The sequence below is a fragment of the Phaethon lepturus genome, unplaced genomic scaffold, assembly GCF_000687285.1.
Source record: "Phaethon lepturus isolate BGI_N335 unplaced genomic scaffold, ASM68728v1 scaffold5640, whole genome shotgun sequence".
NCBI classification, from domain to species: Eukaryota; Metazoa; Chordata; class Aves; order Phaethontiformes; family Phaethontidae; genus Phaethon; species Phaethon lepturus.
In genome coordinates this window covers 1-15,951 of record NW_010509751.1, presented here as the reverse complement: position 1 = coordinate 15,951, position 15,951 = coordinate 1, and the positions used below count along the sequence as shown (strand labels likewise).

The 15,951-nt window shown below is 35.5% G+C and overlaps 1 protein-coding gene across 1 annotated transcript in view; it reads left to right on the top strand.

The window, feature by feature from the left end:
* The window catches only part of WWP1 (WW domain containing E3 ubiquitin protein ligase 1), a 36,940-nt gene extending 24,410 nt beyond the window's left edge, over positions 1-12,530 (top strand). The window contains exons 16-23 of the mRNA XM_010283666.1: positions 2,242-2,401; positions 5,514-5,647; positions 5,744-5,884; positions 7,258-7,378; positions 8,543-8,647; positions 9,939-10,035; positions 10,359-10,431; positions 11,608-12,530. Of these exons, the coding sequence (XP_010281968.1) occupies positions 2,242-2,401; positions 5,514-5,647; positions 5,744-5,884; positions 7,258-7,378; positions 8,543-8,647; positions 9,939-10,035; positions 10,359-10,431; positions 11,608-11,707 (931 nt within the window). The 3' untranslated portion in view covers positions 11,708-12,530. The remainder of the gene's footprint in view (positions 1-2,241; positions 2,402-5,513; positions 5,648-5,743; positions 5,885-7,257; positions 7,379-8,542; positions 8,648-9,938; positions 10,036-10,358; positions 10,432-11,607) is intronic.
* Positions 12,531-15,951: the final 3,421 nt, after the last annotated feature.

The window sequence follows — 15,951 nt, the reverse complement described above, 5'->3', positions numbered from 1 at the left end:
AACACCTTTCTAGAATCTGAAGTAGAATTCCGACGAAAAACCTGATAACACGAAAACCATAGACAAAGTTTGACCATGTAGAAGACAGCCACTGACTACTGCTTCCAGTTATTTGACTGAAATGTTACTATTAGGATGAAAATTTCAGTACTACTGCAGATCCAGGGAACTAGGAGTAGTCATGGGCGATATATTTTTCTTGGGTTTTGTTTTTTGTTTTTTGTTTTTTTTTTTAATATAAAGGTGTTCTGTTTGGTTTTGTTCTAGTTTTATATAGCTTACTGTGTTAAAATGAAGTTCAGTGAAAATATGTAGCATTTGTAAGTAAGGAAGCTTGCCTCTGAAGGTTGAGTGTTTTTGGATATAAGGGTGGTTGTGTTTCTGAACTACAATATCTGATACGCTTTTGTGGGATGACTGTAGGGAGGAATCCAATTTTTGCTTTGCATGGGTTTTGTTTGGTTGGTGTCCCTATCATGATGGCCCTAGGCATAGGATGGGAACCAAGAGAATTACAGTAATCTGTTTCAGAGAAACAAAGTATTCCAAAGGAGTGATGTTAGAATAATTTAACTGAAGAGTGTTAGTCACAGAAAGTAGCTGAAATGAAAAAAAACCAAAACCACACAAATATACAAGTAGTGTAATTTCATAGTTTTAGGAATAAGTCTTGCCCTAGATTTTTTATGTGCAATTGAGAAGCAGCAAGGATCTCATTGTAACTTCAGCTGAAAATTCTTGAGTGACACTGAGTAAATGTTCAAGTACTGACTTGCTAATGTAGTACTGCGTTAGTACAAATATAGAAAGCTGATGCACCTGATTTATGACCTGTCTCTCAGCAGGCTAAACTCAGTGTTCCCTCCAGATTTTTACTTTGTGTTTAGCAGGACCAATCTGACACTTATGTTGTGTGGCTAGTTCTAGTTGTTGATGTGAAAAATTCATTGCTTCTGCAAACTTCTTGCTGATGACTGATTTCTTTGATTCCTCCCATATTATCTTTGATCTAATTTAAATGCCTATTAAATTTGATTCTTCTATGCAGAGTTAACTGCTTCTATGCAGTTTGTCTCAGTATAAAACTTGCACAGAATGCTGTACAACATTCTCATGCTTATTAAAAGATACACAGAACTCCATTAGGGTTATCGTATCTTAGCTGCCTTTCTCTGTTAACTCTTTCTACTTGGCCTTTGGGTTGGAGGTGTATTGTAGTTAATCATGATCCATGACTTGAGTTTCATAGAACTGTTAGGAGAAACGTGCTAGCAAACCTCTCATTTCTATTCCCTGATCTCGGATAAATATAGGCATAGAAAAGATGCCTCTTAAATGTGACAGCTGAAAGGCAGTCAGGGTGGAATTCAGTCACTGCAGTTATAGAATAGACATTTAGGTTTTTTTTTTCAGCTTTTCCCTAAGCCTGGTTGTTCAGTTACAAGCATTTAGGGCCTGATAGAAAAACTCTCGAGTATATATGACTGCTGCTGAGGTCTCTGATTATAAGCAAATACTATAAAGCAACAAAAAGTCTAAAAATCAGCTATCCTAACACCGAAATACCAGATTCTATTATTTCAGGTCAGCTGAGTTGGAAACCATGAAAGTGGTGAACAACATGTATTAATTAAGTATGAAAATGTGAAAATACAGTTTTGTTCACGTCCTGTGGGCTTAACTGATGCATGGTAATTTGTTAAACCACAGTAACTCAAGTGTGTGTTCTGCTGTCAAATTGGGAAAGCAAATAAGGCGCACTTACTTGCAAACAAGGTGGTTTGCTTTTTTTTTGTTTTGTTTTACCTAAGTTGTTAGTAATAAGCACTGCTCATGGAATAATCTGTAATTTTTTTGAATAAAGACTTGAGTTGTCTGCAGTAAAGCAGGCATGAGGAGGATAAATACTGTGTACTGGTTGAGGCAAGGACTTTATAAGCAAAAATGTTACTAATATGCAGCTAAAACCCGTGCTTTGAGGGTGTGTTCAAGGTGACAAACTTAACAATCATTTCTAAACTTTGGAAACCATGACTTTCTAACATTATTGTTTTAATAGTGAAATTTCTTATATTTAAGTATATAATGCCATATATTATTCTGTGATTCTAATACAACACTGTTTATATTATTTTCTAAGTTTGCATATATTTTGATCATTTTGCTAGTTACCTAAGGGGAATGGTGATAAACATCTGTATTTGATGGTTTTTATGTGTATACATGTTTTTTTTTCCTTAGAGAATGGTTTTTCTTGCTTTCCCATGAAGTACTGAACCCTATGTACTGCCTATTTGAATATGCTGGCAAGAGCAACTATTGCCTGCAGATAAATCCAGCATCAACAATCAATCCTGACCATCTTTCATATTTCTGTTTCATTGGGCGCTTTATTGCCATGGTAGGTTAGATTTTTAAGGTTTTATTATTTGCTGTAGCTATACATTTATTCCTGAACAGTATTTGTTTCTACAGTTCTTAAAGGTTATATTAATCTCTTGGAAATGGAAGATTAAGGCATGTAAGGTTATTGAGCCAAAGTATTCCCTAAGAGTTAAGTCTCTTACACCCTCAAGTGTCCTGGGATAGTGATGAAAGTTAATGTGACATTCAATATATTTTATTTTTATCAATTGGGTGTGTGTACTTCATGCAAACCACTGTTTGATTGAGTGTCTGAATACTGATGCTCTGAAAAATGTGACTAGTGTTTTCCAAAACGGCTCCTCAGTTAGACTTGGTATACTTTACTGTATTAAAAAAAAAAAAAAAAGAGTTAGGAATGTTTTGTGGTGTACACTGACCCTTAATTTAGTATGTATGCTTAGTACTTATGTACTTGGATACAAAGGTCAGATACTGAGGAGAGCACAAGCTGGCAGGGAGCTGATTCTCTGCCATTAGATTTTTCTTAAACTAAAAGCTTACAAGGCATGTTGTATCGTTTCTTCTTCTGGTATCACTGTGTCAGTTTTCTATAGTGGACTCCTGCTCTGTCACATTTCTTTCCTTCCATGTAGTGATACAGTCATCTTTCCACATAATCATCATGATGTCTACAGATAGACCTCAGCGGCATCCCTGAGCATGGTGAATAGTGAAACCAAAAAGAGTAGATAAAAGTGCATTTTCAGATCGAAGAGTATGTCGTCTTCTCCTTTTCTTCAGGCTTTTTGTATGAAATTAGAATAAATACAAGCAAAGTGTAACATGAATGGAAAAAGTACTTTCAGACTTAGAATAAGTTAGGTCTGGGGGTTTTCTTAGTTTTGCTTTTCTTACAGATGCTTCTTGAGAAACCAGTTTGTTCAGTTTTAATGATAACATCTGTGATTTTGAGGATTTTTATGGCCAAGTTCCCCATTTCTGTACTGTCATGAAAATTTATTTCATTGGGTTAATACTTTCAATAGGTTTCCAACTTTTTTCTTTCTTTTAGAACCCTCAGCAAGCTGTAATGCCATTTAGCAGGAAGACATGATAAAACCAGTTAGGTGCTAGAGCCAAATTTTCTTTCTTTTAGTCAGTGGTTTTTGATCTTGCACATAAGATAAATCTGTAATGGAAATGTTAACTTTAGGAAAACTACTTCACAGAAGTACAGATCATAAAAGAGAATTTAAAACCCAAACTTTTTCTGAATTATTTTTGTATTTTTATTTTAAATTCTCTAAGTTGGGGGGAGAGACCAACCTGTGTAATGGTACCTAATGTGGTTCACTTGCAAGGTTTGAGGATATTCATGGTTTATAATGGATGGCATTTCCTGCAGTACTTCCTGGGATACCCTCTAGTGGCTTAAAATAGCTCAGGTAGTAATGTAAGTGGGAATCATTTTAAGGAGTGTAGATAGGCTTTGTAAGTGCAGTTGTAGTTTCTGTCCTTCTCACAGTTCTAAAATAGTTGTGATTTTCAGATCATAAAGACTTCTTTTGGTTTTAAGTACTGAAATAACCACAGGTGTTTTCAACTGAAACAGGGTTAAACATAAAGAATACACAGCTTACTCTGTAACAAAAAGCTGTTAAATGAGGTTTGCTGATATAAATATAATATAAACTTTTATATTTTGCTGCAAGATTATCGGAGTGTAGATAGGCTTTGTAAGTGCAGTTGTAGTTTCTGTCCTTCTCACAGTTCTAAAATAGTTGTGATTTTCAGATCATAAAGACTTCTTTTGGTTTTAAGTACTGAAATAACCACAGGTGTTTTCAACTGAAACAGGGTTAAACATAAAGAATACACAGCTTACTCTGTAACAAAAAGCTGTTAAATGAGGTTTGCTGAGGCAACTTTTATATTTTGCCGTAAGATTATCAAGACATTAAATGAGATGATTTAAGAACTTATTTTAGTAAAAAGCAGGAAATTGTATGGCTGAATGCTGCACTGGACATTTAATTTTTCCTTTTCTATCAGCTAACTCTCCCATGAGAAGTATAGAAGAGTTCAAAAATAAATACATACATACATACATACATAAATGCCTCTGAGAGAACCTTTTTAAGCAGAAGAAAATGCATGCTAGAGTAAGCCTTAGGGGGAAAATTAGGAGGTGGGGAAAAAAGATGGAGCCTTGACTTTTTATGGAGGAAATGGGCCATTACAGTGGTTCTTCTGCTCATAGAACTTCAGCTGTAAGGAAGGACAAGCAGTGAATGCTGTACATGGCCTATGTTTAGGATTATTTTTTAAAGAGGTATTTTAGTGAAGAAAGTGTACTTGGTAAGGATGAGGGAGAAAAAAATCGTTCATAGTTATAGCTGTGCTCTGTTAGCTCTCAGATGCACTGAGTCAGTACAGAGTTAACACTGTGTGCATGTGTGTGTAATGCTGTGCTTCAGTACTGGAAATTACCTTACGCCCTCTGTGCACGTGTGGAGATACAAATGTGACCATGTTTTGATTTTTTTTTTTTTGCTTTTTTTTTGGGTTGTGGTTTTTTTTTCAATTTAATTTTTGCAGTAGAAGGGAGAATCTCATTTCTCAGTTCTGTTACCTATTAAAAATGTGATTCCTGAAGCTCTTTCCAAAGCAGTCTGTGATTGCATTTTTAAACTGTTTTTTACAAGCTGCCGTAGCATTGTGTAAAGGATGATTTTGCAGGATGAATGTATGTAAAAAATGGCAGTAGTACTCAAGTTTAAGATCAAATATTATAATCAAGTAGGATCAAATAACACTTGGCGTATATATCTATGCACATAAGAAAGAGGAAATGTAATAATTTCCTCTTTTCATAGACTTCATCATTTTATGAGAAGTTTTTTTAATGAAAGAATTTATAAATTGTAATGATAACATATGCTTGGATAAATTTTGTCAGTTAATAATTTTTTTTCCCTTCCCGTACTTAATGTAATGTTATGTTCTTTTTAAATACCAAGCTGCTATTGCTACTTGATGCTTTTTATTATTTGAAGGAGAAAGAAAAAAAAAAAATTCAAGTCCAGAAATACTTCAATAATTCAGTAGTTCCATAAAAGCTAAACAGAGTTTTTTCTGTTCAACAGGCATTGTTTCATGGGAAATTTATTGACACTGGTTTTTCTCTGCCTTTCTACAAACGAATGCTGAGCAAGAAACTTACTATTAAGGACCTAGAATCTATTGATACTGAATTTTACAACTCCTTAATTTGGATAAGGTTTGTACATTATTTTTTGTGTGTGTATTATGTTTCATGGATTTTTTTGTTTATATAGAATTCATTGTGCTTTTTTTTCCCCCCCTTTTCATTTAGGGATAATAACATCGAAGAGTGTAACTTGGAAATGTACTTTTGTGTGGATATGGAGCTCTTAGGAAAAGTAACCTCACATGAGCTGAAATCAGGAGGTTCAAATATCTTAGTAACTGAGGAGAACAAAGAAGAATATATTGGGTAGGAAGGTGTAGATGTTGAAAAAGTGTTCTGTATTTCTTCTGTTGCTCTAGTCTTTTTTGACACAGTATATGTTTTTTTTTTTTCTATTACTATGTAATTCTTGAAATACTATTCAATACTATTATCAAAATGGTATCTTGGTATATTTTGGTATCTTGGTACATATGATCTCTTGGTACATTTGGATCTCTCGTATTCTCTTCTCTCTCCCCCAACTGCCCCTGCTCCACCCCAAAAAAAAAAAAAAAAAAAAAAAATTAAAAATGAGAAGACCTGCTAGAGAGAAGATGACCTGTCTTGTTGTTACATGTACAATGAAAGAACAGGTGAAATTGAAAATGAGTAAATCTATTTTCAGTAACTTCAGGTAACAAATCCAGGTGGAGGGAGGACATATATTTGACAGAGGGTTTCAAAATTGTTCAGAACTATGCTGTCACTGTGGAAACTGAAATTCAGAATGGTGTGTGATGTGGTGTGACTTAAATTATTTTTTCTTTTTGTTCTGTTATGCTGCTCTTTCCTGCTTCTCTCCTAATCTTATCACTGCCTTTCATCTTCTGAACCTGTATTTCTGATCCATCTATTCAGAGTGATCTCAAAAGCAGATGTACACAGATCCTTTTCTGTGATACACTGTATGTCCAGTGCTGCACATAAAGTACCCACTTAAATTAGTAGTCTTCAGTTTCTCAGTGAAGTAGTTTCTATAGTATATATATATATTTGTCTTTTTTTTTTAATTCAGAAATGGTTTGACCATTTCAGTTGAAACTTAAAAAAAGTTACCTCTTCCTTCAAATTTTCGCATAAATCAGAAGCTCAAAACAGAAAATGACTACTCTTTTTTGAAGCTTATAGTCTTATGCTGGAAGTATTGGGCAGCCATAGTTATAGGTATTACAAGCAATAGTATTTCTTATATTCTCTGCCTACATGGTGTTTTTTGCTCCAGAAAAAAAATATTTTAAAATCAGTGGAAATTCTTCTGTTCTACTGTTGAAACACTGGGATTATGCATTTTCTTAAGCTAAAGCAAATTTTGCCATAGCAAAATTGTAATGCCCAAGTAGCGTTATTTTCATGAAAAGGCTGCTGAACTTTGATTAATGAAAGGTTAATAATATTTTTTTTTTTTATAACTGGAATGGTAATCCCAGTAAATCTTGCTACTTTTACTGTTGTCTGAGTTTGGAGATTTGTGATAATATTAGTATGGTAGGTCCCTTATAGTCTATGGAATCATATGGTGTAAGAAAATAAAATTGGAGAGAGCATTACATCATGGGAGCACACAAGCAGTCATACGTGTTTGAACTTCATGTTGACTGCTAATTGATTAATGTATGTTTGTTTTTCTTCCATCCCAGGCTAATGGCTGAGTGGAGATTTTCTCGGGGAGTTAGAGAACAAACCAAAGCTTTTCTTGATGGTTTTAATGAAGTTGTTCCTCTGCAGTGGCTACACTATTTTGATGAAAAGGAGCTGGAGGTAAGGTTTTTTGTTCAACATTTTTGCCTTTTGCTAAGGTAATACGTATGGAATGATTAAATGGATAGGTCATCTTGAATCTTTCATCTGTGGCATGCTGCATTTGATAGCTTCTGGAACATGCAGAATTTAGTAGGAGTAGTGGGGGTAAATCATAGTGATCTATTGAATCGGTGTTTTGTGGTGTTCAGCAGTTGGGAATTTTAAATTCCATCCTCAGTATTAAAATGTGTTTTGCAAGTTTCTATGAAAGGATCAGAATATGAGGTCACAGGTGGATCTATTAGTCATAGAAAACTTTCCCCTCTGTGTTAGAAGGGTAGAATTACCTTGTAATAGATGGCACAGAAGTTGATGCTGGTGTATAGTGGTTGCTTAGTTTCACATATGTCGTCTAGGATAGGTTTTAGGGTTCTTACACTTAAGAACAGAAAGTTGAAGGAACCAACAAGGTTTGAAACTGAATTTTGCAGATCCTCAATATGTAACCCAAGGGCTGATAACAGGAATCACTTGCATGCAGCACCTGTATTTAACAATCAGCCTGACCCACGTTTACTGTTGGGGTTGTGATTTGGAGCAGGGACAAAAGGCTCTAGTGCTATGCTTATTTATTTCTCTGAGACTTGCCAAGGTTCCTTGTATATAATGAGCAGAGTTCCGAAAGCTTCTTAAGTTAAATGGGAATTTTTCCTGAGAAAGGACTTTGATCTATCTTATTAAGTGTTCAGTTTTCTAGGAGGCTTTGCCTTTAGCATTTTGAGCTTTCATTGCCTCTTGTAATGAATACTTTGCGGACTTAAATGTTGCAGTGTGTTTTATCTTTACTAGAAGTAGTAACTATGTAATCATCATAATCTTGGAATATGAGGCAAGGTTTTAGTGGGAAAGGTAATATCTTTTATTATTGACTTATTAGTCTTAAGAACCTAAGTTTCTGGTATGCAGACTTTCAGACTACTTAAATACATAATCAATTTTGGAGGACTTTTGTAAAATTAGGATAAAGGAAAATCTAACTGGAGTAAAATGAAAAAGGTACCAGTCCTTCTTTTTGGAGCAAGAACCTCCATTTTTGTTAGTGTGTCTCATACAGGATACAAATGAACTCTTAATTTGTGTGTGTAGACACGCATATAGTCAAGTAATCGTTTTCTTTTCTAGGTTATGCTGTGTGGTATGCAAGAAGTTGATTTAGCAGACTGGCAGAGGAACACTGTTTATCGTCATTATACAAGGAATAGCAAGCAGATCATATGGTTCTGGCAGGTATGTTGATTAGCAGAATTTCCAACTTCACTTTAGATTTTGTTTTATTTTGTAACAGAAATGACATGTGGAGTGGAGGGAGGCCATCTGAATGAAGGTTCTGGCTGCTTCCATTCTTTTTTCTTTTCGGAGAAGAAAGGGAGGATTGCTGATTCTTAGGGAGCATACTTTAGGGTGGGAAATGGCAACTAGATACCCGCGTTACATTTGGATGGCTGGATCATGAATACTTTTCCTATATCTTGTCCTTATTGATTATACAACGATAAGTGTGTTTTGTATTGTTAGCAGTGATCTACCCTCTAAATGTTCTTATATGTGGTACACCTGTACATCTGAAATGCCACGTATTATTTATGATTATTGTCACATTAACTGTGCCAGTCTAGCACTGACTGATTATAACTCACATTTTAATGAAGTTGGCTAAGTAGTATTTTCAGAAAAAAAACTCCAAAAATGCCATACAGGCTCACAGTTTCTATGATTTTCCCTGAAGAGAAGTCACAGCTAGGCAGCTCTTGTCTTGTGATAAATCACCATTTTAGACATGCTTATGACAAAGTTACTGTAAGAAACTGATGCAATTCAGTTATTTCCTAGTTTATTCATGTTGTCAGAATAAAGTAGGACCTGATGATATGTTCTCTTTTTAAGAAGCTTGGTAGTGAAAGAATCTTAACCAGAAGTTCAAGTAACTTGGATATGTTTTCAATATTTATAGAAGAAAAATATTCATTTTGTTATCCAGGTTTTTCTGAGTCAAAGTTCTAGTTGTATCAATGCCCCCTCTCTTACTGAGATGTTCTCCATCTCCCCTCTCTTTTCTTCCTCCTCTCTTTCCTGGTGAATTTCCTTATGAAGTGATGCAGCTGTTGGCTCTCTCACTGAGACTGCCACATGCAGGGAATATTTCAGTCTTGAAATACAGAGAGCCTGTGGCTAGGCTATTTAATCAAAATGGCAATAGTCTTCATATAAACCATTGGCATGATTTATATTTTACTGTAGAATAAAATAGATAAAGGTTCTCCTTATTTGCTGTTCCCAGCCTTCACATTGTAATGATTGACAGTGCATATAATCTGAAATTTTCCCTCCCTCCTTTCATCCTCCACCCAATCCCGTCTTTTCCATCCACCCAATTTTACTGACATCAGGAAAGGTAAACTGTTCTCAAGGTGGTGTCTCTTTAAATGGAACTACACTTTTTCAACTATGTTGTGGCGTTTTTGTTTTTCTTCAGCTATGTTAAAAATTTTTATGAAGTAATTTATATTTCTATGCATAGTTTGTAAAAGAAACAGACAACGAGGTTCGCATGCGACTTCTGCAGTTTGTCACTGGCACTTGCAGATTACCACTGGGTGGATTTGCTGAACTTATGGGTAAGTAAAAGGTGACCAAAACTTTTATACTGTAACTGTTTTGTTTAGAAGTGAACCATGTTGCAACTGTACAAATAGCAGGAACTTCATGTATATCAGCTTGGATCTAGAAGGGCTTTTTTATATCAGAAATCACATGAATACATTTATAAGTGATGAGGAAATTAGCTCATTTTGGTGAGAAGAATGTTCATATTCATGTAACATTGAGTAGCATTTAACGAGCTTTGCCTGCTGTATCCAAGTTGTGTCTCATGTCATGTATCTATCACATGTGCTACTTAAAAGGAACAGATTACACTTTTTAAAATCGTCTTTTCTAGGAAGTAATGGTCCTCAGAAATTCTGCATTGAAAAAGTTGGTAAGGAAACCTGGTTACCAAGAAGTCACACTTGGTGAGTTGTTACATGTAAACTTTCTGTACCTTTAGTTCTCTCTTCTGGTCTTGCATTTACCAAATCAAATGAAACCTAATTTGAATCAGTTCTCTGTCTCCAGCTTCTTTGATTGCTCTGAATGCCAGTATTGAAAACTTTTCTGGTTGCCCTCTTCTTAAATTTTGCTACTGCACTGTACACAGTTTGTTATACAAAAAAGCACAAAAAAATTACTAGAAAGTACAAAAAAAGTACAAAAGTACGATATCCTCATTCTTGCATAGAATTGAGAAGGGTTTCCCTAATTCTTTATTTTAGAGAATATTAAATAACTGGACAAAAGTCACGTTGGTATTAGGTAGATACAGTTATTAGATACACTTATTATACAATTACTTTACAACAAAAAATGTATAATCATGAGAGAAAGTAGTGTGAAAGAAATCACAGCAAATGTTCAAAACAAGGATGCATAGCCAAGAATGCAGATACTTTTTCCTGCCAGGCTTCAGACTGTTATTGGCTTGGCATTCCTATGCCAAACTGGAGCAGCAGGTACACAGATGAGTTTCCTGTATATACTGTGTGGAAAATGAACACACCTCCTTTTGGCAACGTTGTGACAATAATATTCATCATACTTTTAAACTACCTCAGGGAATCCTCCATTTTACCATTTTCTCCACCAGTGCTGTTTTTTCAAGTGATGATTGCAAGAATTAAACATTCCTCGTTAAGATAATTGTAGGGAAGACATGGAATGAAACAGAATTTTAGGACAAAGTTTAGAGCGACACCCTCCCCCCCCTCCATATCCAGGCATGCATGGGAAGGAGAAAAATTCAGCTTTTTCCTGCTCTTGGTGGAATTTGGAGATGCATCAAACTAGGATGATATTAAACTTCATGGTGAACATTTCCTTTTCTGAGTGTTATAGTTCTCTGTCTCTTGGTCTGTCTTTAGTCTGCAAAGGTTCTGGGTTTTATCTGATGTGATAAGTCTTTTGTTTCGTAAAGTATTCTTCTCAAACTTTGCCTGTTTTTACTGCTCGTGGAAGTGTCAGGGAGTGAGATATTTCTTCAGTTCTAATTATTAGATCAGAATATTTTTAACTTGTACTATAGCAGTCAAGTTCTGTAGGGTTCTATGTCGGATTTAAATCAACTTAACAAAATTTTGTTTTTTTCTGCTCAGTTTTAATCGTTTGGATTTGCCACCATATAAAAGCTATGAACAACTAAAAGAGAAGCTGCTCTTTGCCATTGAAGAAACAGAGGGATTTGGTCAAGAGTAGAAGTGGCTTCTAGTCAAAAAGGAGATCTTGCATAATAAAAGGCCCAGCCAACTAAAATTGCACACTTAAATGTATATAAGCTTTTTGTTCTGTACAGTGATCCTTCTGGAACTCTAAAAGTATAATTGTTCTCCGTTCTTCCACAAAGATATGCAAAACAGTTCAGCCTTTTCTACTTTTATTTATTGCCCTTCCAAAAGACCAGAAAAACCCCTCATAAATTTTGAAAGCAGACAAGAGACTTATTTAAAATATATATAAAAAATATAAATATATATACTAATAGGCTCTAGTTTTATAGAGCTTTAAGTGTATGAAAAGTTGCAGCCATTTAAAAGGGCCTGGATTTGCTTTATCTTGGCTTTATTATTCAGAAAAATGTTTAAACTGCTTTGTGTTCTCTCTTAAGAAACATCTCCAAGTTTGTTTTATTGCATGGCTGTTCTAAAAGGTGTTAAAGGCTTAGGCCAAATGTATCTTAAATATGTAGAAAGATGCTGCTGGTATTTGAGAAGACAGAGTATGTTGTTCTGTCAGTTTAATTTTTTTAAATACGTAAATAGCTGATATATCCCTCTCTACTGATGTAGCCAAGGTCATGAATAAAGCCTTTACTACTTGCACAAGAGTCATGTACAATAAGATGAATGTGATTTAATGTTGAAAGGAATTGGTGCCACTGTTCTGACTTACTGTAGGAGCTGAACAGAATATTTTAATTGATTTGAGCAGCATTGAAATTTGTTTACATATTACCTTGGGTTATTACCACGAGGATGTTAGGTAATCTTCAAAGAAAAAATAATAATAAAAGAGAAAATATTACACATTCTGTCCTTGGTCTGGTGTCTTACAGGTTTCTGTTTGTTTGTTTTTTGTTTCCCTTTTCAATCCGTGATACCCTTTTTACAACTTCGTAGAGTATATTAATGAAAACTGAGTTATGAGGGTATACAAAAGGTAGTGTGAACTTTGCTGCTTTCTATGTTCATGTTCAGTTTCAGTTATTGGATCTAGTAAACACAAATAAAATGAAAGTTACATAAGCTTTGCACAGATAAAAATATTCTTAAGTATTAAATACTGTCATTCCTCTTAAGTTCTTACAGAAATTCAGATGGACCTGAATTAAGTAAATATGTCAAAAACCTGTCATTGTTTTATGTAGGTTAAATTTGTTCTAAGTGCACAGTAATATAAAGCCATTTTAAAATTAGTTTTATTGGCATTAAGGGCATTTGCTGAACTGCAAAGGTGTGTTTAAAAAAAAAAAAAATCTAACACTTGATTGATGTGAATTATGTTAACTGGTACTTTTAGCAAAACATGCTTCTTTATTATACAGTAAAAACATGTTTAAAATTACCATTTGTAGTATGCTTTAAATATTAATTGTAAATTCCATTACATTTAATTTATACAGAATTTTGTACACACATGAAAGTGATTTCTTAGAATGATTAAAAACACTTCTGTAATGCATCATTATTGCACTGTTAAAAGTGTACATGCAGAAAAAATAGCTGTATCTGTTCATGTATCTTTCCAATACAGCAACTGAACTCTGCTGAATTTTTATTTTTCTACATACTGGATTCTCTCAAGGCTGTGTATTCAATATGCACAGCTTACTGCAGAGCTGTTCACCTGTACTGTGCTTTGGTAACGGCGGTCGTGCAACGGGCCCAGTAGACTGCTATCTCACAGAAATTTTCCGTAAGAGTTTCAAAGATTTCCAGCACTTTGAGGGTTTTTCATACTACACCAAATATCTTCTACAAAACCATTTTCATAAATACAGCATTAAATTAATTTCAAGTGCAAATCCACTTAAATTATGACTTATGCTGGTTAGAACAGAGAAAGCTTTAAAAAAAAAAACAAACCCACCACAAAAAACCCCAAATGGCAAAGGCCGGGCAACAGATGTGTGTGTGGCGTTACCTAAGAGACAGTGAAGAGGGCTCAATGTCATAGAGTTGAACTTCATGAATTTGCACTAATGAATGACTTGGTGACCCACTGCCACCTGCTGAATTTTGTGAATCTGTGAGTTAAGTGAACAAAATTATAATAATAAAGACAGCACATCATAAGAGTGTAGTTGTTTATTGTTTTGATAGTTGTAGTTGTCTCATGTTTGCAATAAGGTTTTTCCTGTGGGTAAGGGTTAGTAACCAAGGAGAAAAAACAAGCCCCGTGTCCTTCTGTACATGTATATGATATATTCATGGATTTCAAAGGACCGACTGAGAAAGCACAGCTCTTAAGATGAAAAAAAACCCACAACAATTTATATACTTGTGCATGGGTGTGCGTGGGTACAGTTAACTTGGACTTTGTGGGAATTTCAGCGATACTGCATTGTAACTTTTTCCTGTTTGCATTCCCCGTAACTCAGCTGTACTTGGGGCGAGGGAGGAAGACAGCAAAGAGAGGGAAAGCAGCAAAGACTGGGGATCAGAGGGAACCAGCGAGGTCATACTACTTGAAGGAGCTACTGTGTAGTTCATAGGTTCCATTTGTTCCTTTCTTCCTGCAAGCAACTCGGCACTTCCGTAAACATGCAACTTGATGCCTGGATAAGCCTTCCTCTTTGCAGATACTATTTTCTGCAGCGGAAAAGGCACAGAAGTAAGGTGCCTCTGCCAAGAGGCTACTAGAAGCAGTTTTGTCTGTTGCAGATGACTTTGTAGTGTATGAATGCAGAAAATTTGAAGAATCTCTCTGAAACACTATGTCATCCACCCTGTGACTTAGACATATCAAATACTTCATTTTGATGCTCTACTAATAGAAAAGTAAGAATTACTTTACTGTAGTGGAGAAAACCCTCCTCTTAACTAGTTTCGTGATCTGAAGCTAGAATTAAAGCTCTAGATTATGTTTCAGCTGTTCATTTTTTTTATTACTGGCTTGGTCTAGGCTGTGTTTGTTAGCCTAAGCAATTTATGCCCTTCTTCATCTTCCTCCTGTAGATCACATCCTTTTCTACTAAAGCAAACACTAGGTATTTAATTTGGTCTAGATTGTTGGACTTTTTACTGGCAGTATCATTTTTTCATCATTTGGTCCTCTTTTGCTGTTGGGTAATCAGAATATATTGTTTGGAAAATCTAAGTATTTCCTATGCTGGAAAGTGCCTGCTAAAATAGAACAAGAAGAAAGTTTTACTTTATTATTCCTACAAACAGAAGTCTATGCGTTGCCAAGATGTAGTTACCTTCTAGCGTACTGGGAGTATGCATTCCTCTCATCACCATAGTTCAGGGGAAGAAAGGCGTGTGTATGCCCAGCAAGCGTTGTGCAGACCCCAAATCCTCTGAATTCACAGCCTCTCAATGTGTAAATAAGTATTGCTATTTCACAGAATGCTGCTTCCTGCATATGCTGGTATCACCCATAAAAGGATTTTTTTAGGTACTCCCTATTTCACTGTTATTTTTTTAACTACAGCACTTTTGGCAAAGTCAAACACGAACATTTAACTGTATTGGAATTAAGATTGCTTATGCAGCCTTAATGAGAAATTTGTAGGAGTATCTAATAATGTGAACATACATTACTCTTGAATGCCATTGAACCCCACGGGAGAATGTTCTAGAAAAGAAATGCAGGTTTATAATTATGTCATGGCCTTGTACCATCCTTTCTTTAAAGTTTAGGCTAGTCACGTTTCTTATTACTCCTCATACATAACTTGTAGCTGAACAGTGTAAAAACCTCAAAGACCTGCTCGCCCCTACCTCAGCCCTTCTCCTCCAATATATCCCTCTCTTCATGCAGAATCACAGAATCATTAAGGTTGGAAAAGACCTTTAAGATCATCAAGTCCAACTGTCCACTAAACCATGTCCTGTAGTGTCACATCCACACGTTTTTTGAATACTTCCAGAGATGGCGACTCCACCACCTCCCTGGGCAGCCTGTTCCAATGTTTGACCACTCTCTCAGTGAATAGATATTTGGAAAAATTTAATCTAAACCTCCCCTGGCGCAACTTGAGGCCATTTCCTCTCGTCCTATCACTAGTTAGTTGGGAGAAGAGACCAACACCCACCACATCACAACCCTCTTTCAGGTAGTTGTAGAGAGCGATAAGGTCTCCCCTCAGCCTCCTCTTCTCCACACTGAACAACCCCAGTTCTCTCAGCCGCTCCTCACCAGCTTCATTGCCCTCCTCTGGACACGCTCCAGCATCTCAAAGTTGTTCTTGTAGTGAGGGGCTGTCGTGGTTTAGCCCC